The sequence below is a fragment of the Colletes latitarsis genome, chromosome 10 (genome assembly GCF_051014445.1).
Source record: "Colletes latitarsis isolate SP2378_abdomen chromosome 10, iyColLati1, whole genome shotgun sequence".
Taxonomy (NCBI): domain Eukaryota; kingdom Metazoa; phylum Arthropoda; class Insecta; order Hymenoptera; family Colletidae; genus Colletes; species Colletes latitarsis.
In genome coordinates this window covers 12,571,719-12,599,460 of record NC_135143.1, presented here as the reverse complement: position 1 = coordinate 12,599,460, position 27,742 = coordinate 12,571,719, and the positions used below count along the sequence as shown (strand labels likewise).

Below are 27,742 nucleotides of genomic sequence, written 5' to 3'. Positions count from 1 at the left end.
ATAGTACGACAAAGATTGCAGAAAACGGGGTTAAGATATTATAAATCCAAACGTGAGCCGCACATTAACAACATCAGCAAAAGGAAAAGTTTAGCTTTTGCTAAAAAATATACAAATATACCAGTATCATTCTAGAGAAGAATAATGTGGAGCGATGAAAACAAATTTAAACTGCAGCAATTAAAAAAGAAGCATCATGCATGGAGAAGCAGAAACGAAGCATACAAAAAGCTGTGTTATTACGTCAACTGTTAAATTTGGTGGTTGGTCATTAATGTTGTAGGGGTGCTTTCCGTGGAATGGAGTTGGCGATTTGGTACAGTTTGACGGTATAATGAATACAGTATATTGAAATAACAAACGAAAATTTAAAAGAGACAGTTATAAAAATGGGACTCGAAGAAGAATTTATTTAGAGGCACACTGCTGAAAGAAAAACAAAAAAGTTTTTGAGGATTCCAATATTAAATTAGCGGAATGGCCGGCACAAAGTCCGGATTTGAATCTAATCGAAAACTTATGGAGCGTACTGATTAAAACGTGCGATTAGAAAAACGACAGAACAAGAATAATTGCTTTAAGTATTTATGATTGGCGTTTGAAAATATTGATAAAAACTACATTGAAAATCTGATAAATAGCATTCCACGATATTTAAAAGTAATCATTGCAGTAAAGGGTGGTCATACTAAATATTGATTTTATATTTTTGTATATTTTATTACCTGTCCACTTAGTTTTGTCCCTCGGCAATTGACCAACATTTTCGTTAAATATACCTTATTTCAACACAAATGTAAATATTAATTTCAATTATACGTTAAATAATCTATCTACCATAAAGATATACAATATATAAAACTTAATTCCATAATAATTATACTACTTTGGTTAAATTTAATTTCTGTACGTTTGCAACGAACACCGAAGAAATAACTGACGATGATGATTTCAAACAGGACTTATTTATACTGCGATATTTAAGGAATTAGAATTAGATCCAGAAGATATATATTACATTATTTAGAGATTCCTTTGCGATGAGATATTTCTCAAAATGGTCCGTTTTTAATGTAAGTAGCTACAAATCACCTGAATACGATTTTCGTTGGAAAATTTTTAAAAATTCGTTTGATTTGCAGCGGAAATTCCAAGTCTGCTTGAAAGCTCGACGCGGAGCGTACACGGAACGCGTCAGCGTTGGAAAAACCGGTGAAAATGAAATTCGCGGTCGAGAGGAACGAGAGAAAGATCGAAACCGTGGTCGAAGAAGTATCGATGCGAGCCGAGTTTCGCCGAGAATCGTCGAGAAGGAACGAAAGGCGACGATCGGCGCGTGTTCGTGGTTGGAAGCGGGAGTCTCGAACCGCGCGGCAACCAGTTCGAATCCAGCATTTCTCGGCGAAGCGTTCGAGCGGGCATTCTCTTTCTCGTAGTCTGCTTTACATCGCCGACAATAACACGCCGGTGCCCGGAAATGTGCAGGTGAAACCACTCGACGGAAACGCGCCAAGATTGTCCGGTGTTCAACGACCAATAAGTGGCCATCGCGACAACACAGCCAACCGAGCGTGGAATTGTTATTTCGGGAAAGAGGAGATCCCGCTACTATACCACCATGGTCAGTGGCCACTGTTTTTTCTCGATACACGACTGAAAACAATCGGTGCATAGTTTTTCCAAAGGGACACCAATGAAATTGTGGATAAGCATCCCTATCGAGTAACCGTTTCCCTGAATTACAGTACACGTCTGTACTCCCGCCGCTTTTTCTCTATATTAGAAACACGAGTTCCTTTACGCAATGAAAAGTACCCAAAGGTTAACATCGAAAATATAATTTTACGTAATCGCCTCGCGTGGAAGTTTTAACAGGTGGTAATTGTGTAAACAGGAGTGACAGATTTAATATACTATTTAATCTGAGTTCAGTCGAAACGCAGTTTTCTATTTATTAAATAGTTAATTTTAAGCCCGAAGGGGACCGAGGCCGAGTCGCCAAGTAATCGTTTCCATTTGATTTTAATTCGTGCTACCTATCGTAACTACTTCCGTTACCCAGTCTGTTTACGCAGGTTGGCCGGTTTATTAACTTTCGATTTCCCATAGATCGCTTATCGCGTTGGTTTCGCTCAGTTACAAGGAACGCGCGCGCAGTTTCGACCTAAAATAGTGATCGATAATCGTTTCAACCATGGGTCGGATCAAAATCAAAATACTTTGGAAGCCCGTGGTATGTAATATTTTTTAACGCACTACGATCAATGTCTGTTATTACATTCGATTGTTTGGTCCATTAGATATACAATTTTCAAAAGCCACTGTTTATCGTCCATTTTGTCAAACTTGTTCTATATTTTCCAAACGTTTCTGCCGTTTCTTTCTCTTCTCTGGACTCCCGGTATCATCTTCTTGGAAGTTGTCCGAGTACCGACAGTGTTTTCGTTCGTTTGGAACCGTTTGAACTCGTTGCTGGGCAATCGGTGCCCCTTTGTTGGCGGGACGAGAACGATCGAAGACAACATCGGGTTAATGCGTTCAAAGTATCATCGTTGCCATTACTTTTAATGTACTCGATTGTTCTTGTTATGTTGCGAAGGTAAGCCGTGCGATGTACGTCGCGGCGACCGGTCAATCAACCTCCGGTGTTTATACCCCTTTTGAACATCATCGTCCCCGTAACAAACTGTTGACCTCGGTACGAAGGGGAATTACGAGTTACTCGTTATCGGCGAATTAACGCCGAGGGGACGCTGTGATTCTATTTTTAGCATTTTCTTTTACAACGCGAACGTCGCCCAGCAATCCCTATAAAGTTTGCCAAGGGTCGCTCGAGAGTCGGGAGTCGTTTGATCGGGATCAAGAAAGTTTGCAAACGGAATTGTAACGAGTTAGCGCTTTGACCTTGATTAAACTTCCATCGACGAAATCTGTACACGTCCTTACGGTTTCGACTCTCGTGTGAATCGTGCCAATTCGAATTCATCAGGACCGTATAGATTAATTTTTGTTCTCATTGGAAAGTATTACAATTTTCTATTCTTCGTTCGAAGTCTGTTCGAAACGACAGTATTTCACTGTCTCTAAGAGTTTCTTAATCGCGTTGGGCGTTATTCGAATAACGAATGAAACATTATTCGTCTAATTTGAAATAATTTTGTAGCGTCCAGGTAACGCGGCTTGGTCATGGGTTAGAATTGCACTCGAAGTCACAGTCGAGTGCTGCATTTCCCTCGTTTATGCGTTCTAAAGAAAGTTCGTTGTGTTGGAGCGTTTAACGGCGTGCAATGAAGTATGAACAATTTCGTTCTTATCGTCGTCGGTTCGTAGCAGACGCGTTATTATGTAGAATACATTTGCGAAGTTTTACACGGAGTATCGAATTCGTGATCGTACGGTAAACAAAAATGTTTCGTTGCAGCAAATTTATACGATACACGAAGACGTGGGGGAAAGACGTCGTTCGATCCGTTTCGAAAGAAAATTTGTCGACTTTCATCTTGGGAAATCAGTTTGCAGAGGAACTGCAATAAAAAAAGAAGCAACATTTTCCAAGTCGTTCAAGTAATTGCAGAGGGTTAGCGAATCGCTTTTGCAATGATGCAACGATAATGATTCCTTTATCGTTCTTTGTTAGAAACATCGTAAAAGTACTGGAAGCATTACACACACCTGTTTAATGGCGCGTAAATTTCATCCACGCTCGTAAGTCCGTACGGACTGTTCGAAATTCGTAGAAAGTTTCGAATATTGTCGAAGATTGGCAGTTCCTGAGCATTTGGAACGTCTTAAACCGTTCGTTCGGCTTCCGTGAACGTTGAAAAACTATTTGAACGATTTAAAATATTTGTATCGAAAATAAAATCCAAAAAAAGCGATGAACAATTTCCTGTAGCTTTAGACTTTGTTTCCTAACGTCGATCCTAAAATTCGTGTGTATTTTCTTATTGTAGTAGTGGAAGAGTTTTCCTATCGACTTAGGACTAGCTGGAATTCTCCCTTTTGGAGCTCTTCTAGATTCGTAATCGAGCAGTCACAATTTTCGATTGTCGTAAGATCGTTTTAGAGTGGAAAAGGAAGACGAAACCGGTCTCCATTGTGGTGAATCGTGAAGGCTGTAAAAGCAAATATCACTTTTCTTCGGGAGCGTTCAAAAGACAGCGAGCGCGAAGGTGTTCATATCGTGCTTTCAAACCGGAAGAGATATCCGAGTTTAATTTATCGGTTACGAAGGACTGGTCCACGATGCTGTGGCCGCGTAAAAGGAAACGGAGATGACGTGCTCGCGTGGAGAGGAATACGACTTTCTTTCTCTCCGTTTCTCTAATTTAAATATGGTGCCCATCGATAGTTGCGTAACACCCACCGATGCGTGTAGCACTTGTTACGATCGACGTTACGTTATCATTTCTGAAGCTGATTAATCGGTCGATTCAGTTCAAGCGTAGTCTCGCCTTTAATTTTTCAACAAAATCAACAACACATTCCTTTCGTCTATTTTATCATATTATTAGATAATACTAAACAATACGTATTTTATGGTTTTATCGTTGTCGAGATCAGTTTCGAGCATATTAAATATTTGCAATTTCTGTGATTCGTGATGCTTCGACCAGAGGCTTTTGTTGGCGAGCAACAAAAGGATTTGCTCGTCGACGAGCAAGAATTACACGCGGGGACCTTGTCGATGGTGACCGCAAACGGATTACGTTTGGAAAAATCGTGACAGAGTTTTCACGGTTATTTCGTAACATCGGTTGGATCTCGCTAATACGTGAAAATTAAATTGCTTTGAGGGAAAACGTACAGCGACGAACAAACGTGTAAACACGCACGACGCTGACCTGGTCACGAAACGATTTTGAACTTAGGATACGAGAGGATGATCGAAATTAGAAGATTGTGTTAGAGTCTACGCCATTTTCCTTTATTATCCGCTATCGCCATTATTTTTCTGGCACACTTTCTATTAAATTATAGATGATTTCTAGTTCGACATCGAACCGTTCGTTCTAATCCACAATTCGCAAACGCCCGATGACCATAAGCTATCAATCGGATTCAGACTTTAGGTTTGCTATTTCGCGAAGAGAAAATTTCTTTTTTTATTATTTTAGCTCTGTATTTAAGATCGCGTTCAGCCTTCAGAAATTTATTTTCACCGCGTTATCTGTTACCCGAAAGTACCCAGGGCGATGTAAAATGTATCTAATGGTCGAATCTTTCGAAATAAAAAACTAAAATCAAGTTTTATAATCCAAATGTACCTAACAGCGATTGAATCGATTTACGTAAACGGTGCTCGTACACTGTATTTGCATAATTGGGTTATGTTGAAAGTATAATAGTAATCGGACGTCGGGCTACCCGGATATCCGGGTTTACGTTTGCCTACAGAAGCGTTTCCAACCGAAGAGAGCATGACTTTGGGGTAGCAGAAAAACAAAAATAAATAGAAAAACGCGCCTATTTCACGATTAGGAGGTTCTTTACAGCGCTGTAAGTACTGATAAACGAACGGCTGAAAACGGGGAAACGTCTCTCTGTCTCTTTCAGTCGATTCTAGCATGGTTTCATTCGCTGCGATCCGGTGATTTGAACGCTCGAAATGAAATCGTGCGACGAGCTTCCGCGATGGCGATTACGTAATATAATTTAAACTAGACAATGTCTCTGTATATTTAGATGCGAAATGAAGATAAGATAAGCGCTATGAATCATCATTTCCTAAAGTTTCCTGCCACAACAGGAATTATTATTGTTAACCGCGCGGGATCCACAAAATATAATGGTACTTTTTCGTAAATAAAAGGACAAACTCGGTTTTGCGCTCTTGTAAGAATTCTAAGAGGTCATCGCGGGAGAAAGGAACGAATCGCATAATTAACAAGTGATAATTTCTATCTAAATTCACGTTAGAGAGATGCAACGATCGCGTAGTAATAATGGCCACGTTGAGATTATGCACATTATTTTCAGAAACCGCCGCGGCAGCCTTGTCCCGATTTTTCCACGCCTGATCCGCGACATTTTGCAACGCGTTACTAGTAGGATATATAGAAAAAAAAGGGCACGCGACTGCATAATTTTGCAGCTTGTGATCGGTGTAAGTGTATCTACTATCTGGCGTGCGCTCGAGGTCGAACAAAATGGCATTTTTTTTCCTTCCGCAGCGCTCGTGTATAGATTTCCGATTCGATCGCGATCTTTCGCGCACGGAATCGCGTCACAATTTACACTACTTTGTTACATCTTTGGCATTTGTTTAAATTTTAAAGTAAAATGTAAGGTAATGTTCAATGTTTATGATTTTATAGTATCGCCAATCGTAAATATGTTGTATAAAGATTTACAGTAGGGTTTTAGATCTATGTTTTGGATGCCATTTGCAATTCGATGTATGTAATAGATTAGAGATTGTGCTTGAAGAGTTAACAAATAATTAATAATAGCGACTAAGGTAGGATCTATTAGATGAATCTTGCAATGCTAAATCTATGTGGAAAACTTTGTAAATGTTCTCTGTTCGTTTCGATCTCTAGGAGATCTTGGTCACGTGTGACCATCATGGCGGCCAACGTGTCAAGGGGGTGGTCTAGTCTCGAGATAACGCAGGCCTTGCAAATTAAGAAAATAAAAATCATTCGACACACTTCTCTCAAACTTTGCATACGTATTTATGTATACTTCGAGTGGTAGTATTTCTTTGAGCGTTATTGGTTATTCATCCTCGAGTTATAATGGAACTCCGATCATACCGATCAACTACAAATGAGTATTGTTCGTCGCAGTAGTCAATTCCAGTCTCCAGCGTGATCCTACGAAAAGGAACGTTAAATATTGGCTCTAGTTTCTCTGATCAAAAGTGAAAATCTTGCAGTCCCTACCAGGAGCCATTCTTGCAATTTTTATGTTTCATATTTTATCTACTATTTCTTCGCTAGTTTTAGTGGTAAAAAAATACGAATTTTCAAAATTTTACTTTGAAGATACGCATTTTTGAAGGCTTTTAAAGATGCCTATTCGATGGACCGAGAACGAAATGGCTTTCTTTGTTGGCGAACGTCGCGGCTGGAACCGCAAGAATACGTTGTATTTACGCTCGGTTGGTCTTTAATGTAACAAGATCGTCGGAATTATACGCACACTGGTGAAAAAGCCTTCTTCCTCGTCGAGAGAATTACTTACGTGTACTGTTACACCACTTGGATGATGTAGTACGTTCCAGCTAAAATTACCAATTGCACTCCATTTGTCTCGCAACAATCGCCCAGCAGGGCGTGTGTCTACGACGGACATTCGTAAATAACTATTAAACTGATGGCTCTTTTGCATAAATAGCTCGATATTTTTTTAACAGGGAATTACGTAATTACGTGTTCATCGTAAACTAACCGGTATTTCTTTTAAACTTCAACTAGAAGTTATTTTCCAAGTTTGATCATTTTTCCTCGGTCTACTTTCTGACTCGATGAAAATATTTTTAGGCGTCGAAGGATACTTTTTGGCCGAGGTATGCGTAAAATCGTCGTAGTTATAGCGTTAAATAATTCGAATAGCGTCTGCGGTACTTGCGACACGTCCTTTCTGTGACCGATCGTAATCGCGTATGGATCGCAGTTTCAGTCCAGTTTGACGTCATGACAAATTGAGCAACGTGATTGGTGTAATAATCGCGCGGGGTAATGGTTCCCCGCTGACAGTTTCGGGTGATTAATAATCGAGTGTGCCGATAATAGCCGTTCATCCCCGTTAATTCGACGCTAAAGTCCGAATCGTTTCCAACGACGACGTACGATCGAATATCGTTGTGATGTTCTCTTTTTATTTTTTTGTTAACGTTCGGTTCGAAGTATCAGAAAGATCCGGGGGTGTCTTTGCGATTAATATTATTAATCCGTGGCATCGTTTGCATTCGCGGTGCTCGTCACGTTTCGTAGCTCGCAATTGAATGTACAGGGAATGCAAATGCGAGTGGACGAACGTATTACGGGTCGCGAAGTACACTTGTCGGCGTCTAAACCTAAGCGATCGTTAGTTTAGAATACTTTCGTCGTTTCGACCGATTAACAATTTTGGTAAAATTTTTTTTTATTAACCCTTAAGTGGATTATTGGGACCGCTGCGGCCCTCTGCAAGCTTAAATTAATAATTAATAATTAAAATTTATGTAATCCTCCATTAGTTCATTATTTTTTGAATGCTTTAAAGGAAGGTTGTTTTCTATTTATCAAATTGGTAAAAATCAATATTAAGTAAAATAATTCAATCGAGACTGAGGAGAGTCCACTTAAGGGTTAAATTATGCCTTTTATTTATTCTTTCGTTTACCAAGATAGGATATAGCATAGAAAAGAATCGTTTGAATCCAGTTTCGAAAACGTAAGGCACGATTTATCCAATTCAAGTACAGACTACGATCGTTAAAGGCCGATCGTGGAGTTTCGAGAGAATTCTAGGTTTTCGAATAGTTTCAAAGCGGTTCTTTGACGAGAAATGCAAAGTATGTATCGCGAACACATTCGTTTCACGATAATCACGGGGAAGGACGGTTATACTTTCTTAAGGCGCACCCTAATTTCGCTTCGATCGGAAAAAATAATGGAAAGCTTACGTAAATCCCGCCGGGGACAGTTGTACCGATTCACGTCGGGTTCGTTTGTCGAAACGAGTTTGCTTTTTGTTAGATCCTCGCGGGGAAAGGTTCTCGGAATGAATTTTGCAAGAAGTCGATAAGGAAATCGTCGCGTATTCGCGTTTCACGGGGCGTTAGGTTTGCATAACGACGAACAATTGTTTTTATTATTGTCGTTTCTTTCGAAACACTTTCGTTCACCCAAAGTAACTTGTTTTGTTCTCTTTCACCTGCAAAAACGGTATTTTTCTTTCCTAAACTCGATTCAAAGTCTACGAACGTTCTTCGTACAAAATCGTAACGAACTCTTAACGTTTTAAAATTACAGAAACGAATAGTAGATTTTCCAGTCGCGTATATAAGAGCAAAATGTCTTCATAGAACGTCTTCTGGCCTGTAGTTTTTACCGAAATTAGTTTCCTTGGACCAGCGGCGATCCTTTCTTAGAATTTGGAAGAGATCTACCTGGGTCCAGGTCAGTCGTTTTCACGAAAATTGCCCCGGAAAATGTTTCACATTCCAGGGCGAAACAGCCATCCTTCCGGACCCCGGTTGGGTCTTTTCGTTTCTATTTTCTTCGGCGCACCTGCAACGCCGTTCGACGATCCATTCTGAAAAGGAATGGTCGGACGTGAAAATTTCATCTTTCTTTTTCCCGTCCAGAGGCAACAGATAATTGCTCGGCGAGCAGGCAAGAGCTGCTAAAAGGGTTTCAAAGTTTTTGCGACGACCGATGAAAACACGGGGGAAACATTCAGCGTTTAGAGTTTCGTATACTGCTTATTTTATAAATAAATAACAAAAATTAATCGTATCACGCTAGAAAATCGTTATCATATCGGCGAAAGTGAAAAAGAATTTGTTCTGTTCGTATTCAGCAGATATTGTGGTCCGCACAAATCAAACTAAAGAACTTTCAAATTTATGCGCATATCCATGAAACTGCGATTCTAGATATTTCTAATACTTAGTCTCGAATTCTTTAGAACTATTACCGTGGTATAGCAAACGTTTAATCTGTCATCACGTTCTCTGAAGGTTTTTAACAAACATTGAGTAACGTTGCTCGACATTACCGAAGAAATTTCGTGGAAGTGGAAGCAGGGTAGGTTCGCGTCGACGTTGTTTCGTCACCCGTTTGTCGACGAAACTGCCTCTTATGCTAGTAGAAATCATTGAGTAACGCGAGTCGTGCTTACTTTCGTTTCACCACGTAACATTCATCCACGCATGCCGCGCGAAATTAACCTGAAACCGTGTTAATAGCTTTGGTACAACGGATGAATTACCCCTGGTAAACAACAATTATTTATTACTCATCGAAACAGTCAAACGTAATCTCCATTTTGTCCCTAATTACGAGAAGGAAAGTTAAATTCAAATATTGCTGGTTACTTTTTCAAATATTACTACTTAGCTCCAATAAATATGACGAGGGAAAATTTTTAAAAGAAACATGGAAGAATTTGGGGGATGATAAACGCTTGGTTCAATACCAACAATAATGAAGAATTTTTCTTTTTAGTTATTATGTGTAGTTTTAAACGTCGACAGCAAACGAAGCTTTATGGATTTGTATATAATATAGGCGTCGTACTTGAATGGTTAACGTTGTCACGTGATAATTCGAGAACGAGGTAAAAATGGTCACGCACGAGAGATTGTTTACGAGCAATCGCGGCTCGTTTGACCGCGAGGGTTAAGATACGATAACGATGATGTTGAACGCGGCGATTTCGCAAGGGCGCGCAATCGATCGACGTTTTCCTTCGCGTCTTTCTCGCGGCAAAAATCCTGGAACGCGACAAACAACGTTCCGCGAGGGAAACAGCCATTTTTTTTACGCAATCGCCGTTGACATTTCAACGTCTCGTTATTTTCCTCGTTCCTCGTTGAGAGCAAAATGCCGTTGGGCAAAAGTTATTTCGAATAACGAATAAAAAAAAAATTAGCAATATTCGTCACTCGCGAAAAACTAATGTTTCGTTGAGCAGCTATCTCTGATTCTAATCGACATCGACTATGAATCTTATATGGATTACATAGAAACTAGCGTCGGGGTACGAATTAACAGATCAAAAAATCGAATACAAAATTATTTTACGAGTCTCCATTACTTTCAACGAGTACGTAGAAATTCCTTTTTCCTTAAATTTGTCGTATTAAAAGTTGACTAGAATACGAGTGGAAACAGTGTTCTGTTCTTTGCTCTAATAACCAGGTTTCTTTTCTACTTTCAGTAACTACCGAGAGTAAATCCTTCGATCGATATGATAAATTACTAATTTAACGAAGAGGAAATTCGGAAAAAGTTATTTAGGAAATATCCTGTTCACAGAGAGAGTAACAAGCGAGTTTTTATAATTTCCTACAAGCATCGATTCTGATCGTTATTTGTTTTATTATCCCCCGATGTTACGCTCGCATGTTTTAGTACAACCTGTACAGATTAGACGTGTTATTTAGAACATCTGGTAGTACTAGGTCCACGCGCAAAGCAGTTGATTTACTTTAAGTGTGAGCAACTGCAGCGTGTCGACGTGAAAGCATACTCGTGACCGAGCACAGAGAATTTTCCATTTTATTATTTATAAGAGTTGCTTTCGTTCTTCTTGGACGCCTGCCAAGCAAATCGAAATCTTCTGCTTCGACTTTGCCGTCACGTTGGCAGACAAAAGGGAACGTTTTGTTTTATTTTGTAAAATTATCCTCGTCGTTTGTATTAGCTAGCGGAAAATTGACTTGTTTAGCGTCTGTTAATGTTGCCTTTGGTTTCAGCTCGCATACAGTTAATGTAAACACGCTTATTGCGGTCGCCAATGTGTTAAGAATTCAGAATGGAGGAACGAATTCAGGATTCGAGCGCGGTCATTCTGGCGTCGCGAAACTAGGAGAAATTGCGAACAACGTCATCGAGAAATGCAATTATTCCGATATTTGCGTTGACGTGTAACGAGCTACGGCATCTGTCGTAATTTTCTCGTTTCGACTGTCACGCGAGGCACAATGATAACTTGATTGAGTTAATTCCTCATTGTTGTTGCGAAAAGAATATTTTAAGTTTCTTCTAGGCGAATCGCCGTTGCACGAACCTTTTATTCAGTTTCCTTCGATTCAGGAAATTCACAAGTAATTAGTTTACGTGGAAGGTATTCTAGATTAGAGTAGCGGGTAAATTTTTCTGCATAGAATTTATAATTGTCGATACTCGAAAGATACTCTACGGTTGGAAAGGCAATTCAATTTTTTCGTGCAGATGGGAACCTCTTCTTGCCGGATTGCGTAATTGGCGCGATTTCGGGGACAAGGATCGTCGAGTGAAATTGAACGGTTGATATTCTTGCCATTGGACGCGCGGGCTCGTGACCAGAGTTCCCGATCGTTCGATGAATCGCACCTTTGAGAATAAATTAAGGTCGAAGGAGTTACCGTGCTTGCGAGTACCACTCTCGTCATTAAAATCGTAATTAGAGCGCCTCTGTCTGAGATCAAAGTGTGCTTAAATAATACTATGGTAATCCGGGGGTCAGTGGGAAAATTCGCCAACTTTCTTATATAATGTATTATTTAACCCACAAGTGGCATAACGTGTACATTTTAAAGTACTTTATTATTTAATGTTTTCCTCTTTCCTTTTAATATTATATATACTGCTTTCACTGTTTAATAGTGCTTTTTTTTTTAATTAATATTTAGTAGCAATTAGAGTTACGAATTGTACATTAATGCGGTTACGTCGTACTTCCGGTTACATCGAGGCTACCGACGAACACGTTACTTTTGTATTTATTAAACATCAAAGACAATTGGGCGTATAGTATCGTAGCGTTTAATTTTGAAATCTAACCTCGTTGCACATAATCTAAGGTTTGATCTATTTTGTTTCCGCTCTTAATAGTTCTTACGTTTCATAAGTTCTCCTCGTGCGTTCTTCGCATGCAAGGAAGTGAAATTTGTCTAGAGCGTTAACGGCTATCCATTCTCTGAAACCTTCTTTAGGATAAAACGTTGATGTTCTAAAAATTTACTAATCTTTGCATAGTTTTTTACGGGTTTTTTTAAATTACGTACGTTTTATCGACAACGTTTTCACGAACGACGTTTCACCGACACCGACCTTGACCGACCTTATGTGTTACTTGCATAAATTGTGTATATACATGGTGGCTCCGAAGAAAGTGGACCCACTTCGGTAGAGTATTCTATTCTGCTCTTTGTGAGAATCCGAGCCTGGGAATATAGTTTTTTTTCAACAAATACAAATACTTGGGGGACATCGTTAATAACTAGGTTAACAAGATTCTACATTAATTAACAAATAATAAAAAGAATCGTCGTAACAAAATTATTTTCCGTGATTTAAAACCGTCTCCTTATATCCCCAGAAAAAATTTAATCCCGATTAACAATAGTTTCTCCAAAAAAAAAAATTTACAAATACGAGGTACAATTTCATTGCGAGGAACCTATAAAAAAACTGTACCTTTCTCCACTTTTTTAGATACAAATACCGAAGTATCGTGTAACGGCGTTACATGCACCATTCACGCAAATGATTCTGGGGGAGCGCTACTAAACTTTATGGGCCCGCGTTTTCCTTTCCGCGAGTTTACACAATCGACGCCTGGTAGCTCTTTAATTAGCATCGTTCGAATTGTTACTTAAGACCGTTAGGATTTCTTTGGCTGCGACACAAAAGAGTCGATCGTTACGCGAACGTTATTCAATCGACAGAGATCCAATAAAGGAATGGCGGCTGGTTACTCAATGGCCGACCGGTTGCTTTCCCTGCGATGGAGAAAGATCGCTGGACGCGCGTTGGTCTCGTCGAATGGCCTCTGAACTTCGCGAAATGATCCCACGTCATCTTTCTGTCGGGTCGGTTACGATCAACCTCGACCAGGTGTGGAAAAACCAGCTCGAATCGAGTGCAAGTGGTTTTAGAAAGTCGTTCGCGCTCGAATCCGTGCCCGAAGCCAATGTCCTTCCGTTCGATGTATATACACGGTTATCGTGGCTTTCGAGTTTCAATCAAATCCTCAAGCTTCCCTTTATCTATCGTCGGAGTTGCGCGGAATTACAATCGAATTACCTCGGGAATTGTAATTGCAAACCGATCGAATTACATCCGTAATAGAATACGTCCCTGCTAAATCCAGCTTGCAATGTGTAAGAAAGGAAACGAATAAAAGCAATTATATATTTAGGTTATTATTAATCAGTAATAGAGTCATTATAAGACATATCGTTGTTAAATGTTACTCTATTATCTGGTTCAAATTGTTTAATTGCAACGACAATACTTTGTGCACCATTACTCTCGATTAAGACGTCCAGTTAATCCTGTTATCAACGAACCTTTTATTCTTACAATAAAGGAGGTCGTTGCACAAAACATTCAATGCCACTTACTTTCTTAGCGCTTTCCCCAAGTATCTGCTATTGAAACAAAAAGTATCAACTGCAGCAACTTTCGTGCTTTTAATGTGTCAATTATTGCAACAATGTACAGTCCCTCCTCGATTATTTTCTCGCTCCCTATCCCTTACTCGTTATTCGAATAACGTCCAACACGAATAACAGTGATTCAACGAGAAATCCTCTTTTCTGGATCAGCCGCTCTGTGTACCACACACGAAAGATTCCGGAGAAAAGAGTGTAGCAGAAATCGATTCATCCCTTCCGGTTTGTTACGCGATCCTGGATGCGGGCGTTATGATCTCCAAAGGACGAGCTCCTTTGTCGCCAGACAATGGCAAGGATATCGATCCGAAAAATCAAACAAGAGCCCCATGGTCTTTAATCGAGAACCACCGTGGTTCGTTCGGTTACTCGATCCTTCTTTGTTCTTCGACACAATTGTCGCCCTTTGCTTCGTTATCCTTCGATGCTTTTCCTTTGGTCGTTGCGTTTGCTATTTCTAGAACGACACGAGTTCCTATACGCTTCCTAGAAGTTGACGAATACGTTTCCTCGTTGTACCTGCGGCTCGTAAGTCGAGAATTCTCGCAATCTCGTCCCGAATTAATAGTCAACGATGATCTCGTCGCGATTTCGGTATGCTAAACGCGTATTGTTGCACGCGATTCGGGTCAAGTCCGTCCGTCGCTTTTACGAGCGTTCTTCAATGGCGTTCAACCGAATTATTTCGTTTTTCGAGCTCGCTTAACCCACTTGCCCGTCTGTCGTCAAAAGTCGCTCGAATTCCGGCCATTTTTTCCCCTCGTTGAAACAGAATCGAAAGAACGTAAATGCATAATTAACGAAAGAATCCGTATAATCATCACTGTATGAGAATATGTAGTTTCGATTCGATAAAAATTGAGTTGTGTCTCGCTGCAAGGTCAACGTTTCTTCCTATGTTTACACGTAGAATCGTTTCTACAGCTATTATTTTTTATGGCGTGTTATTAGATTTTTAATGTTTACGAGGACATTGTTTTTTGAAGAAGCAACGACTACGGCGAGTCGTGCTCAATGGCACGGATGTCTGCCATTGCCATCGTTAAAATTAAACGCGGCTTTCTGTCGAGACGGTACACTCGTTACTTAAGAAGAGGGACGGATGTCTGCGTTATTAAACTAAGTGTGCTTTTTCATGAGCAATGTATGCGAGTCGCGCTATTTAGGATAGACACAATGGTGCCTTCGTAACCGTCAGCGGTACCAACTTTTTCGTTGACACGTGCGTTCGTTTTGTCCAACTCCTTCCCGTTTCCGTTTCGCAATCGCTACGAATCGTTGCTGTTCGCGAAACGACGCCAGGGCTTTCCAACAAGAATCTATGGAACTTCGAATTGAAATACAATGAAAACTACAAAAGACAATCCGGTGCTCGTCGTTTTATTTTGACGTGACACATTCGATGACATCTACTCTGATTTTCCAACGATGTTTGTCCTGAGATCGTTAACAGTTTGGGGTTTGTCGAAGTAAACAATGACCAGTGAACAGTAAACTTTTACACGTTCATCGATTATACTTTTAAAATTTACAGCTTAAAACACGTTTCGTCCTGTTGTTTTTCAGATATGGAGCAATCTGACCTGCGTGGACGACTTCTTGAACCGAGCCTTTCACAAATTGGGCCTCGTGGTGGGTCGACATCCCGGCTACTTCGTGGTCATTCCGATTCTATTGGCCTGCATTTGCTTCACCGGCTACCAGAGGATCCATTACGAGATCGATCCCGAGTACCTCTTCTCGCCGACCAACGGTCCAAGCAAAACGGAAAGGGCCATCGTCGAGCACTACTTCAAGGTCAATTACAGTCACCATTTCAGCATAGGTCGCATTACTAGGCCAGGTGGGTTTCGCTTTGTATCGAGGAGCTTAAACGTCGAAGCAGTATAACGCGTTAATTGCCACGATGGTCATTTAATTTTAATAGAATTTAATTTCAATTTTACTCAGCGTACGGATTTTCCCAAACTCTGGCACGCATGCACAGCATTGAGTAAACACGTTAAGAGTAAACGAGTTAATTCATCGGAATGAATTATTCGTGAAAAAGGAACTCGGAAAAACCTTTACCATTTTTTAATCTGAAGGTTGGTCACCGAGATACAAGAAGTTAAAGTTCATTGATGCGACTCCTACTACGCGCTATTTTTATCTCGGTCGACCGATCGTTCGCATACACTCACACACTCGAGAAAGACTAGTTCATTAAGTTCACACGCACGAAGCTTTTGCGTTTCCTGATAATGGAATCTCGTAGTTCAAATACAAAAAAACACTATTTTATGAGATAACAAGCTCGTATAAACACGTGCTTTACTTGCCTCTGTCCACGAGGCACAGTAATTTTTGTACTCTGGTAACATGCAGCCTACTTTTTCATGCGTTTTGTGGTTTCAAGTCGCGATAAGTTGTAGAACAGCAACACACACAGTCTCAAGTTATCGTTGGAACAATCGTATCGTTAACCTTCTGGTCCCTATAACGTTTCACGAATAATATTTGTCTACTGCGAGTGTTGAGTTTCAGTTGCGTGGGAGAGATGAATGTGTATCGATAGTAGTAGCCCGGAGGAATGTTATCAAGTTCATTCCATTGAAAGATTAAGCTTCGTGTAAACACGGCCAAGGCATGTTGCTAAAGTTCAAGGAGAAAGTGCACGGAATTCACCGACAACCTTAGTGGTTCGCTTCCTTGTTTGCGTTATCAGCTATGTAATTTTGCACTGTTACGTGCTTCTACGAATTAACCTTAGTTATTAACGACACGACCGTGCAAACTTTCTCGTTTCATTGGGCAGTTACTAATTAACTCTTGACTGAACACTATACAATGTCTGCTTTGCGTCCGTTTGGTACTTCCCACGCTGTTATGCTATGATAAATCGACGCACAATGTTGATGGTTGAAATTCAGATAACCAATTTATCAATGCTCCAAACATTAACATAATTAATTGCTAATAAAATGAAATGAACGAAATATTGCTTGCAACATATTAATGAGGAAATCTTCTATAGAAACGTTGGAAACGTTTGCATACATCCAATAATAATCGATTGTAATTTACGAATTAATTTACTGACATTGAAAATTCGAGTCAAAACAACAAATATTTTTGGTCAGCATTTTGAACGATTTTTAGTGGTTTTTCCTGCTTGTTCCAGGTCGATTCGGTCACTTGATTATAACGTCGAAGGATGGAGACGAGAATTTATTGAGGACAGCTGTCTTCGACGAGTTGGTCCAATTAGACGAAATGATTAGAAACGTGAAAGCAACGTACGAGGGTGAGGTGTTCACCTACGAACAAATCTGCGCCAGATGGCTGGACCAATGCTTTTCGAACGAAGTTCTAGAACTCACCGACATCATCGGGTAAGTATTGCCATACATTCTGTCGAATTTACGAATATTATTACGTTGTCTTCAAAAATTTGTATGGTTTCGATACTATCCCAATCGCTTTAACCGTTTAAATAGCAGCCACTACGTTCGATAACTCCCATCCGTTTTTGTAAACATTTGTTTCTTTTAATGAAATTCATTTTAAATCGCTATCTACATGGTGGATTATTATTAATTTATTTTAATGGAAAAATGACGTTACTCCTTCGTCCGCTGCAACGAATAGTCAATCGAGTTTTCTGCTGTCCAAAATTTATGAAATTTACCATACGCGTGTTTTCCAGAGAATCATTCGATTATTGCGTGAAAAATCGTTACGTCCATGGCTCATATAATTAGTCGGTAGCATTTTCCAGATCTGTGGAGAGGCGGGAACTGAATCTGACGTTCCCGATGACGTTTCATCCAGACACTTGGGTGTTTCATTTCCTACCAGTCTATTTCGGAGGGACCGTGATCAACGAGGACCGGGTTGTAGAGTCTGCGCCGTCGGTGCAACTGGCGTACTTCCTTACAGCTGAAAACCCCCGTCAAAATGCAATGTAAGATGAAAGAAAAATATCTCTTCGTTATCAAATTTTCAGAGTTACAGATATTTTATTAGAATTGAAGTCCTGTATACTGTAACAGTTAATATCGTAGACACGTTGTACACGAAAAGACTAACTGAGAAAAGCAATAGAAATACTTGAATCTGTCTTTCGAAACAGTGGGGCGGCTTGGGAAGAAGCGTTCCTCGAGGCTGTTAGGAAAGTCGAGGAGGAAGGTGTCTTCAAGCACATCGCCACAGCGAGGTTCGCCTCCAGGACTCTCGAGCTGGAGTTGGAGGAGAACACAAAGACCATCGTACCCTATTTCTCGAGCACGTTCATCCTCATGGCTCTCTTTTCCGTGGTGACGTGCATGATGACCGATTGGGTTCGCAGCAAACCTTGGCTGGGACTACTCGGAAACGTTTCCGCGGCCATGGCCACCGTCGCAGCCTTTGGCCTCTGCATCTACTTGGGCGTTGATTTCATTGGTCTCAATTTGGCTGCGCCGTTCCTTATGATAGGTGAGACAGAAACTAAACACAGCGATATGCCATTGGAAATTGACCGTTTCCTGTCCCTGTTTGTTCCGGGGACCAACTATGTTTATGTTTTTAAGCCAACCATGAAAGACAGAGACCCTCTTCGACTTTGGCCAGACCTAACTTGTTGTGTTGACTATAACGAATTATTTTGATGTTCGTTTCAACGCGTATCGATTATTTACACAAAGAACACTTTTGTTCTGTTAACAGCGACGGACTAGATGCATACATTTTGTTGCAAACGGCTTCTTTGCATCGCTGAGTACCATTCTGTACCCTGGCTCTTCAATTGTCGATTGTTCCTATGACACAGAGCTGTCCGATCAGTATTCTTCGAGCGTAGATTCGCCGACAGGTGTCTCCTAAGGACTTTTAATAGCGGTGCATTGCACGACTCTCATTTCCATCGAATTCCACGCGAGGAGTATCGTACTTGTGCACGCGCGTCTTCTTTCTTCCACAACGTGTTTCGATTCAACGTAAACAAATTCCGCGACGTAGCGGTTCACGTAATACATAGGGCACGTGCTCGAGGTTCTCATATCTGGGGAACGTATCAAATTTTGTATAACGGTTGTCCTGCTTTTTTATTTATTTCTATAGACGGGAAAATCCCTTTAACTAATGTTTAATTAGCGATAGGCGGTGAACGTTAGTTTCCGAGGTATTATATATATCATAATTATCGTCACCGGAGTCACCGTCGCGTCGGAGTCGAAAGAGGCGCCTTTATGATAGATAGGCATCGAAAAATGCGAGTCGCGTCGGTGAAAATTTGCATATTTTCCGATAATTTGAAAGTTACCAGTGGGTTTTTCTTCCCGCGAGATGAATAATGAAAATTGTTACATGAATTCTATTGAAACCGAGCACGATCGAACGTCTGACGAATGCATTTCGCACGTCCCTGCGGTGGCTATTATTCTTCGAGCACAGCTTGAATATTCGCGGCTTCATTAAGTATCTCTCATTCTTTCTCGAGTTACCGAAAAAGCCCCAATAATTTAACTCTCAAGAATCCATAAATAGACTGCGTGAAATCCGGGCGGCAGAGTCGAACAAAATGTAATTTGATTGTAATCGTGATTCTGTAAAGCGCGTAAAAGCTGTGTAATTATCGTATAATCGGATTCTATTTCGTGCAACTTCGTAAACCGTTTTGTGGCTCGCGATACGGTTCCGTCGAGAGCGCCGGGCCGTGGAAAAAAGAAGATGGAGGGTACGGATTTTGCAACGATTCGGTCGAACGTGCACGAGTGCAATCGTCGTCGGCAATCAAGCGACTTTGATCGGTGTTTTGATGCAGTCTGGCATGACGAGGAAAGGGAAAAGTCGCGCAAAGATACTTCCGCTTTTCACGCAAATCACCGTTCGTGGTCCCAGGACGTTCGTTCGATGATCCGTTCGTGGTCGGCCGATCGAGTCGAAGGAGGCACGAAAAACGAATGTTGCAAGGATTTCGTCAACGAGAATTGCGTCCCGTGGCTGATTTCACCGACACGCACGGTCGTTGATTAAACTCGATATAAGAACGAATTAATCGTACGGATTGTTACGTCATTTTTACAAATACAACGATTGTTAATGTCACGGAAATTAATTAACCGCCATATTGTTTAGGAGGAAATCATTCGAGACATCGTCCCCTATAAAATATTTAAACTCCAGGAAAGTTCACCTTTTCGACAAGCTCGCCAACGATTAGTTTGATTCGCCAGAAAATGGAAAAGTTTCGCTCGGAAGTAAAACTTGTACTTTTAGGGTGGATTATCGGCAAGCAGGAGCACGCGTTGGAGAAAAATGAGCGATCGTGTCGGTCGAGGAGCGATTTGTCATCGTCTCTTATTACAAAAACGACTACGGTGCCATTATCGCGATAACGAGACGGCAGTTAGAGCGCGCAGAGTGAATCAGAATGGATGTTTTATTCGTGATTCACCCCGTCGTTCATCCGTCTACGTTTCGACGGCAATTTATAGCTACTAATAAATGCAAGAAGTCGTTTATTCAATGCCCAGCAAGGGCGTGCGTTATCTTCACGGGCCGGAAACCTTTATCGCGTCGCTGACGTCGAATCAAATTGTCTCGATAATTAACACTGTTCGCTACCACGTTAAATTCGTGTTCTACGAGAATCGTTTTCTCTTTAGACAATTCCATGGTACTCGATTTAAAGTTTATTCTAGTACTTAATTTTGGAACCTCGTCGAATTTTTCATCTTACTGTGAGGGTTCATTCTTTTAACTCCAGAGTGATCGAAACGATTTAAGCAAATAAAATTGAGTAAAGATGATTTGTTTGTTGGCAGGAATCGGAATCGACGATACGTTCGTGATGTTGGCAGCTTGGAGACGGACCAGTATCATGAAACCGGTACCTGAAAGGATGGCCGCGACTCTCAGCGAGGCTGCTGTCTCGATTACGATCACCTCGTTGACCGATATGATATCGTTTTTCATCGGGATCCTCTCGCCTTTCCCATCGGTTCAGATCTTCTGCATCTATTCGGGTGAGTTTCCGGAGCCTCGCCAGACAGCTGGAAATTCATCTAACAATACTCAATTAGCTGGAAAGCCCTTTCTATGGAGTTTTAGTTTCACCGTTTGGACTTTTCCTATTCACATTTTTAATTAACTTACTATACAATATAGAATTAGTCCAATCGTTTTAGACTTTTTTCTTTACTTTTCTAACGGTTCCGATTATGCAAATCCAAAGAATTTTCTTCGTTTAATCAGGATTCGCGGTGGTTTTCACTTTTCTCTTTCACCTGACGTTCTTCACCGGTTGCGTGGCTATCAGTGGCTATTGCGAGCAAAGGAATCTCCACAGCATCGTGTGCTGTAAGGTCCAGCCGCTCTCCAAATCCAGTAAGTACATATCTTACGTCTTTATTAACACATCGCCACTTCAATTAATCCTCAAGATATTTAGTTTACAATTGCCTAGAAACAAAGTGTCGATCACGTCGACGATTCGAGGGGTTTCTCGATGTTATTCACAGTTTTACAAATTAAGAATAATTTTGTTCAGTGCCCAGAAACGATGTTTAGCTAGTGCAAAAGGAAAGAGTCACGATTGAGTGCAAATAGGTTTGGATAGAGGTAACGACGATAAAAAAAAGTATTGGAAATTAGCCTGGAAGTTGTTACATGCGCGTTCCTTGGTTGCGTAATAATATTCAGGAATTTTCGCTGCCGGTAAAAGTAAGAGTCCGACAATCTGGGGGGGTCATTTCTGTGGATTACTGCATCCGATGTAATCATCGTGTTTACCTGTACACGTACGCATAACGACGTTCACACAGGCGGAAAGGAACGGCGAGTATTAAAAGGCCGAAGAAGACGTTACCCGGAATACTTTCACGGGCTCCACTGCCTCGAACGTATCATTCGTGGCGTTTTTATTTGAACTTTCATTTATTCTCCGTGGCACGATACTTTCTACATTAAACGACTATATACAGTGACTCACGAAAGTATTCGAACGTTCTCGAACCGAACGTTTCATCCTTTAAAAACCGATGTCGCGTGTTGGGATTCCGAAACTACTTTTATTACTCTATACAAGCGCCAATATTTAGTTCAGAGGGGTATTCGTTGGCATGAACAATCTAAAGTAAAGCTAAATGAACAGCGATTGGCCGCACAAGTGGCGAATATTACATTCTAATTTACTAAAGAAACTCTGACAATAGAAGAGTTAGAAAAATTTTTCCTACGAAAAAAGATAGGAATTGATTGAGCGTTCGAGCAAAAAGTTAACAAATTATCGATCAAAGAAACTACAATTTCTCCATAGGTATAAGAATTAAAATTTTTCCCAAGCATTCTTCCTGATCCTGACGGAAGGAAAACTTGCAAATATTGATCGTCCACGCATAAATAAATCGCTGGATCTGGATCGTCGTGCATCGTCGAGTATAAACTTTCTCCGGCTACGGTATCGTCACCAAACATGTTTCTTCGTCGTGATTCGATTAAAAGAAAAAAAAAAAAAAAACAAGATTTAAGATCTGTGTAGGTATACGGTCTTACGTCAGAAAAGCGTGGTTACGTTCGACCGTCGTTAATTCGTTAGATCACAACGTATTACGTAACGGAGACGCTTTCTCCAAGCTTCGAACATTGTCAACGATCCACCGACGCTGTTAACAGAATTTGAAAAGCTGTTAGCGAGTAGGTTTAACTCTTGTATAAATTTATTTATAGAAAAATCGTTTGTCATCGAGCCTAAGTACGCTACTAGTACACAACGCGCGTCCTAATGCGATTAACATTGCCATTTGGTGCGTGACATTGCACGAACGATTGCTAAATATTTTTGTCCTCGCCGAAAGATGATTTCATCGATTTTTTTCGCGGTGTGCTTTCAGTTTCGAAGACCAACCTAACCCAGACGGTGATCAGTGATATTTTTATTTTTCAGCGCATCGATCTTGGCTGTACAAAGCTCTGTGCACGGGAGGAGTGGATCCCGATGATCCATACAATCCGATCGATAACCCGGAACACGGCTGCATGAGTTGGTTCCGCGATTACCTGGCCGTCGCGCTTAATTGCCGACCGATTAAGGTCGTGATCATTCTAATATTCGCTTGCTACCTGGCCGGTGCCCTCTACGGATTAACGACTCTTCAGGAAGGCTTGGATCGTCGCAAGCTCTCCAAGAACGATTCTTATTCCATTGTCTTTTACGACCGACAGGACTATTACTTCCGGGAATTTCCTTACCGGATACAGGTTGGTATCGTTGCTCGAATACGATGAGACTCGTGGAGCTTTTCCTCGGTTCCGTAAGCACGTGGTTATTTAGCTTATACGAGCAAAAAGTAACGCGTTTGATCGATAAGCGGCTGGAGTAGGTTCAGAGCCACACCTGTTGGTCTGGTGCAAACTTTATGCCGTGTTTCCGGATTCGGAGAACAGAGAAAGCCTTTCGTCTCGTTAGGCGTTCGTGCAGGAACCAAGAGGGCAGCCTCCGGAGAACGAGTTACGCCTTGTCGTGACGTATCATCCGACACTCTCAATTATGTCACGTTTGCTACGTTCGATATATCCGCGCCAACAACTTTCTCCGGGCGCCGCGGCTACAGGTGGCGCGGAATCGAGGAAAAGTGACGGGGCTGGTTGCATCAGATCGACACTTTCGCGATATTTGTGCCATCGATCTTCTCGAACTTGCTCGGACGTTCGAGTACCGTTAAGAGCATCGCATTCCTTGACTCGAGTTCAGTTAGATGGACTCGTTCGACGTCCGGATGAGATGGTCGTTCTAGGTCGGTCGCTTGCGGTTCTCGGATCAAATTAATATCAGACGTTATCGCTATTTGTTAACCCTCCACGAAGATCACAAGACAAAATTACCCGAACACCTTTAATCAGAAGCGATCCGGCTCCTACTTTAGACCATCTGTCATTCAACCGTTAGTTTACGAAGCTTAAACTCGGATAACACGGACAGAAAACAAGAGGACGGCGTACGTCCCCGGAGAACGTTTTCCTTAGATCGTTGTCACGTAGAACGGAGGGGTAGTCCGCCAGAAAACGGCTGTGTCACGTTTCTCTATTGTATATTCTAGGTGGTGGTGAGCGGCGAGTACGACTACAGCGACCCGGTTATCCAGCAACAAATGGAGAACCTGACGAGGTCCCTGGAGGCCAGTAAGTACATCAGCGGCGGCCAGCTTTACACGGAGAGCTGGCTACGAAATATTGTCGGTCTCGTGAACGACACCACGGACGAGAAGAGCTTCATATCGATGCTGAAAGAAAGCTGGCTGCAGCCGAACAGCGTATTCTCGTTGGACGTGAAATTGGACGAGGCGGAGGAGCACATCGTGGCCAGCAGATTCGTGATCCAGGCGGTGAACGTGACCGGTACCAATCAGGAGAAAGACATGGTGAAAGAGTTGCGTCGCATCTGCGCGGATTCTCCCTTGAACGCCAGTGTTTTCCATCCGTATTTCGTGTTCTTCGATCAGTTCGAGCTGGTGAAACCGACCAGCATCCAGTGCATGGTCTTCGGCGCGTTGATAATGATGTTGATCAGTTTCATCTTCATACCGAACGTGCTGTGCTGTCTCTGGGTAGCGTTCTGCATCATCTCCATCGAGCTGGGGGTCGCTGGATACATGGCCCTTTGGGACGTCAACCTGGACAGCATATCCATGATCAATTTGATCATGTGCATAGGTTTCAGCGTCGACTTCACTGCCCACATCTGCTACGCGTATATGAGCTCCAAACAGAAAACGCCGGACGAAAAGGTCAAGGAAAGTCTTTACAGTCTCGGACTGCCGATAGTCCAGGGCGCCACTTCGACGATACTAGGCCTGGTCGCTTTGCTCTTAGCGGGCACCTACATCTTCATGGTGTTTTTCAAGATGGTCTTCCTAGTAATCTTCATAGGAGCCATGCACGGCATGTTTCTACTGCCCGTTCTGCTGTCTCTGTTCGGCCCTTCCTCCTCGGAGGTCGATGAAACGGAAAAAGCGCAACAGAGGAAGCTGGGGATGCAAACCAACGACATGGCCAGCAAACTCCAGCAGCCGTACGTGATACCACACCCGAGTCTCGCCTACTATCATCCCACGGGAGCCACGAAGAGTCTCCAAGGGAGTCCAGCGACCAGCTTGGCCGCGTTCGAGGAAAGGGATCCCGGTCTGGGAACCAGCGAGGACAGCAACTCGACGGAAAGCGGCTCCTCGCAAAGCAGACCGCGCGAGGGCCAGCTGGAGCAAGAGAACCAGAGGCGTCACGACGTCTGGAGAAGATCCATCGGGGTTCTTTACGGTATGTCGCAGTTCCAGACAGCCGCTCAGCCAGCCTCGCCGCCTCCGGACTACGCTGGAGCGCTGCAGGAGCTTCAGGCCGATCAGGAACGTCAGGCAGTCAGGACGGTGCCCTTCGTGGGCCCGTATCCCACCCACCGGCCCGGCAATCAGCTCCAAAGAGACCACAGGAGAAGTAGGTCGTATCATAATATCCATCACTCGTCAAGGTACTTGACCGATCCACGGTATCCTTAAGGATCACGGAATTTGGGATTCAAACTCACCGGGCTCCGCGTCGAATTTACGGAAGTGGGTTCGAGGAACCCCAGGACAGTGAACCGATCGCCGATCGAGGAACGAACCGTGGATCTGTGAGTCGGTCGATCGGGGAAAAAGACTTGTTTTTCAAGTGCGCGTCAGATACGTTTTTTTTTTTTGGATAGATTTTTTTAACGTAGGACGTTAAGCTATTATGGACGAGTACGAGAGAGCAACGAGTCTCTCATCATGGCGCGTTACTGCGGGCAGCTACAAAGAATGTCCTTCGGGCAACGATAGATCGTATTTTTATGGCAGCGTTCCGATCGTCGTGCTTGAATTTCTTCCGGAGGCAGTTTCGCCCGGCTCTTCAGTATACATTTTCGGTATACGGAATTCGAATCAGTTTTTCGTTGTTCACGAATCGAGCCGTCGAAAGCCGGAAGTGGCGTAAGTCAAGAAAGGCTTATTTCTGGACGAATTGGAAGTTCTGCAAAATATTGCATTTCTTTTTTTGTAAACTACCGTTAAGTTTTAATTTAAAATAATAATACCATCCTCGAACGAAGGTACGTTATTATTCTATTTAATATTCTTTCGATTTACATCATTTTTACTTTCAACGGCTCGAATGATAAGCGTGTGACTTATGAGGAACATCGTCGACAGTCGTCACTCGGGTGATGTTCTTTGTTAGAACGTAGCCTTATTCGTTTAGTTACAAATTTCTTCATCTCTTCTTCGTCTCTGTTAACTCCTTCTAGGACTCATCTCACGCATCCATCTACCTTTGATATATTTTTGTCCTCCGAAGTCGTCTCTGCGAATCGTTGCTCTTATAGATATTTATATAATTTACAAAGAGAGACTTCGGCGATTTACGAAGGGACATGGGAACCTGGTTTGACGAGGGACTGTTTTCGACATAATTTTACTATTGGACGCACGAACAGTCTTTGTGTTATCATAAATAAAACTTAAACTGAACTGTGCGGCGCCATTGGAGTGAAAAGGATTAAATATTTGACCATTCCCTAATACAATGTTAGCAGTAGATCGTAAATATAATTACACTGTGTGTGCATGATACGTCCATTTACCATTGAACTCGTCGCCCGATTAATCTATGGTTTTCTTTTTTGTTTTTTTTAAATTTATACGAGTAAACACTATTATTGTTAGGTTTGCGAGAGAAAATGGCAGGAGTTATCCGCGCACGAGTGAACGAAGAATCGCGAAAGACGGTTCGTTTCAATTTTAATAGTTCCTCGCGATTGCTCGATGTTTGCGATCTATGGATCCGAGAATCACGGAACTTTTTACGTAGTGTTTAAGGAACTGTTTGCAACGAACGACAAACCTGCTCAATAGAAATCAAACCAAAACGCGCAATGGAGAAGCGAACCCTTCTTATTTTGACCTACGTTTTAACCCTCGACCTAAACGTATCTTCGCAAATTTGAAAACTTAACGAACAAGTAATAAATGTTTTCGACACTCCTTCAAGCTTCAGAAAGTGTCCCAATGAATTAAAAGTAAAGAAAAATAATTTATAACGCATTTTTACATTTTTACATTGTACATGCAAATATATATCGATTTATCGTTGAATCGTTGGGAGAGGAAAAATTGAAGTTAGGAAAACGTTTATTGTTCGCTTGTTAAAAATACAAATTGATACGTGTCTTTCTGAGAAAATGAACGTGATTTCCAATAAAATAGGCGACGCGAAGATACAAAGCGTGGGTGGAGTCGATTGAGAGTGCTCGCGGCTGTGGATGAGGGCCTCTAAGATGAATTTTATCGGGTACGAAACTTCTTTTGGGCCCCTTCCTTTCTCTATTAGTCATACTCTTTTTTTTTTATCGTGGATGCTAATCGTCATACAATGTATGCAAATAGTTTTTGAGATCCCAGGTACACACCAGCGTTGTTTGCATGGCTCTCTTACGAACCCTGTTGTGGATGAACGAATGAATTTACTAGGAGTTCTGGAAAACGGCAGGACTCTTTCTGAAAATAGCAACGGTCGAGTATTCATGTTTATGAATGACAGAGTGCATCGTTTATCGCGGACTGGCAGCTGCCATTGGACAAAATTCTTGTAAGCGAAATATATTCTGGTAACGAT

General features: G+C 41.7%; 1 protein-coding gene across 1 annotated transcript; it reads left to right on the top strand.

The window, feature by feature from the left end:
• Positions 1-1,368: 1,368 nt before the first annotated feature.
• On the top strand, positions 1,369-27,742 carry Ptr (patched domain-containing protein). Its single transcript, XM_076774671.1, has 9 exons — positions 1,369-1,621; positions 15,665-15,941; positions 17,262-17,472; positions 17,859-18,044; positions 18,213-18,556; positions 20,887-21,087; positions 21,317-21,448; positions 23,007-23,320; positions 24,160-27,742. Exons 1-9 carry the CDS (start codon positions 1,619-1,621, stop codon positions 25,606-25,608), a joined length of 3,117 nt encoding a protein of 1,038 aa, XP_076630786.1. The 5' UTR covers positions 1,369-1,618; the 3' UTR covers positions 25,609-27,742.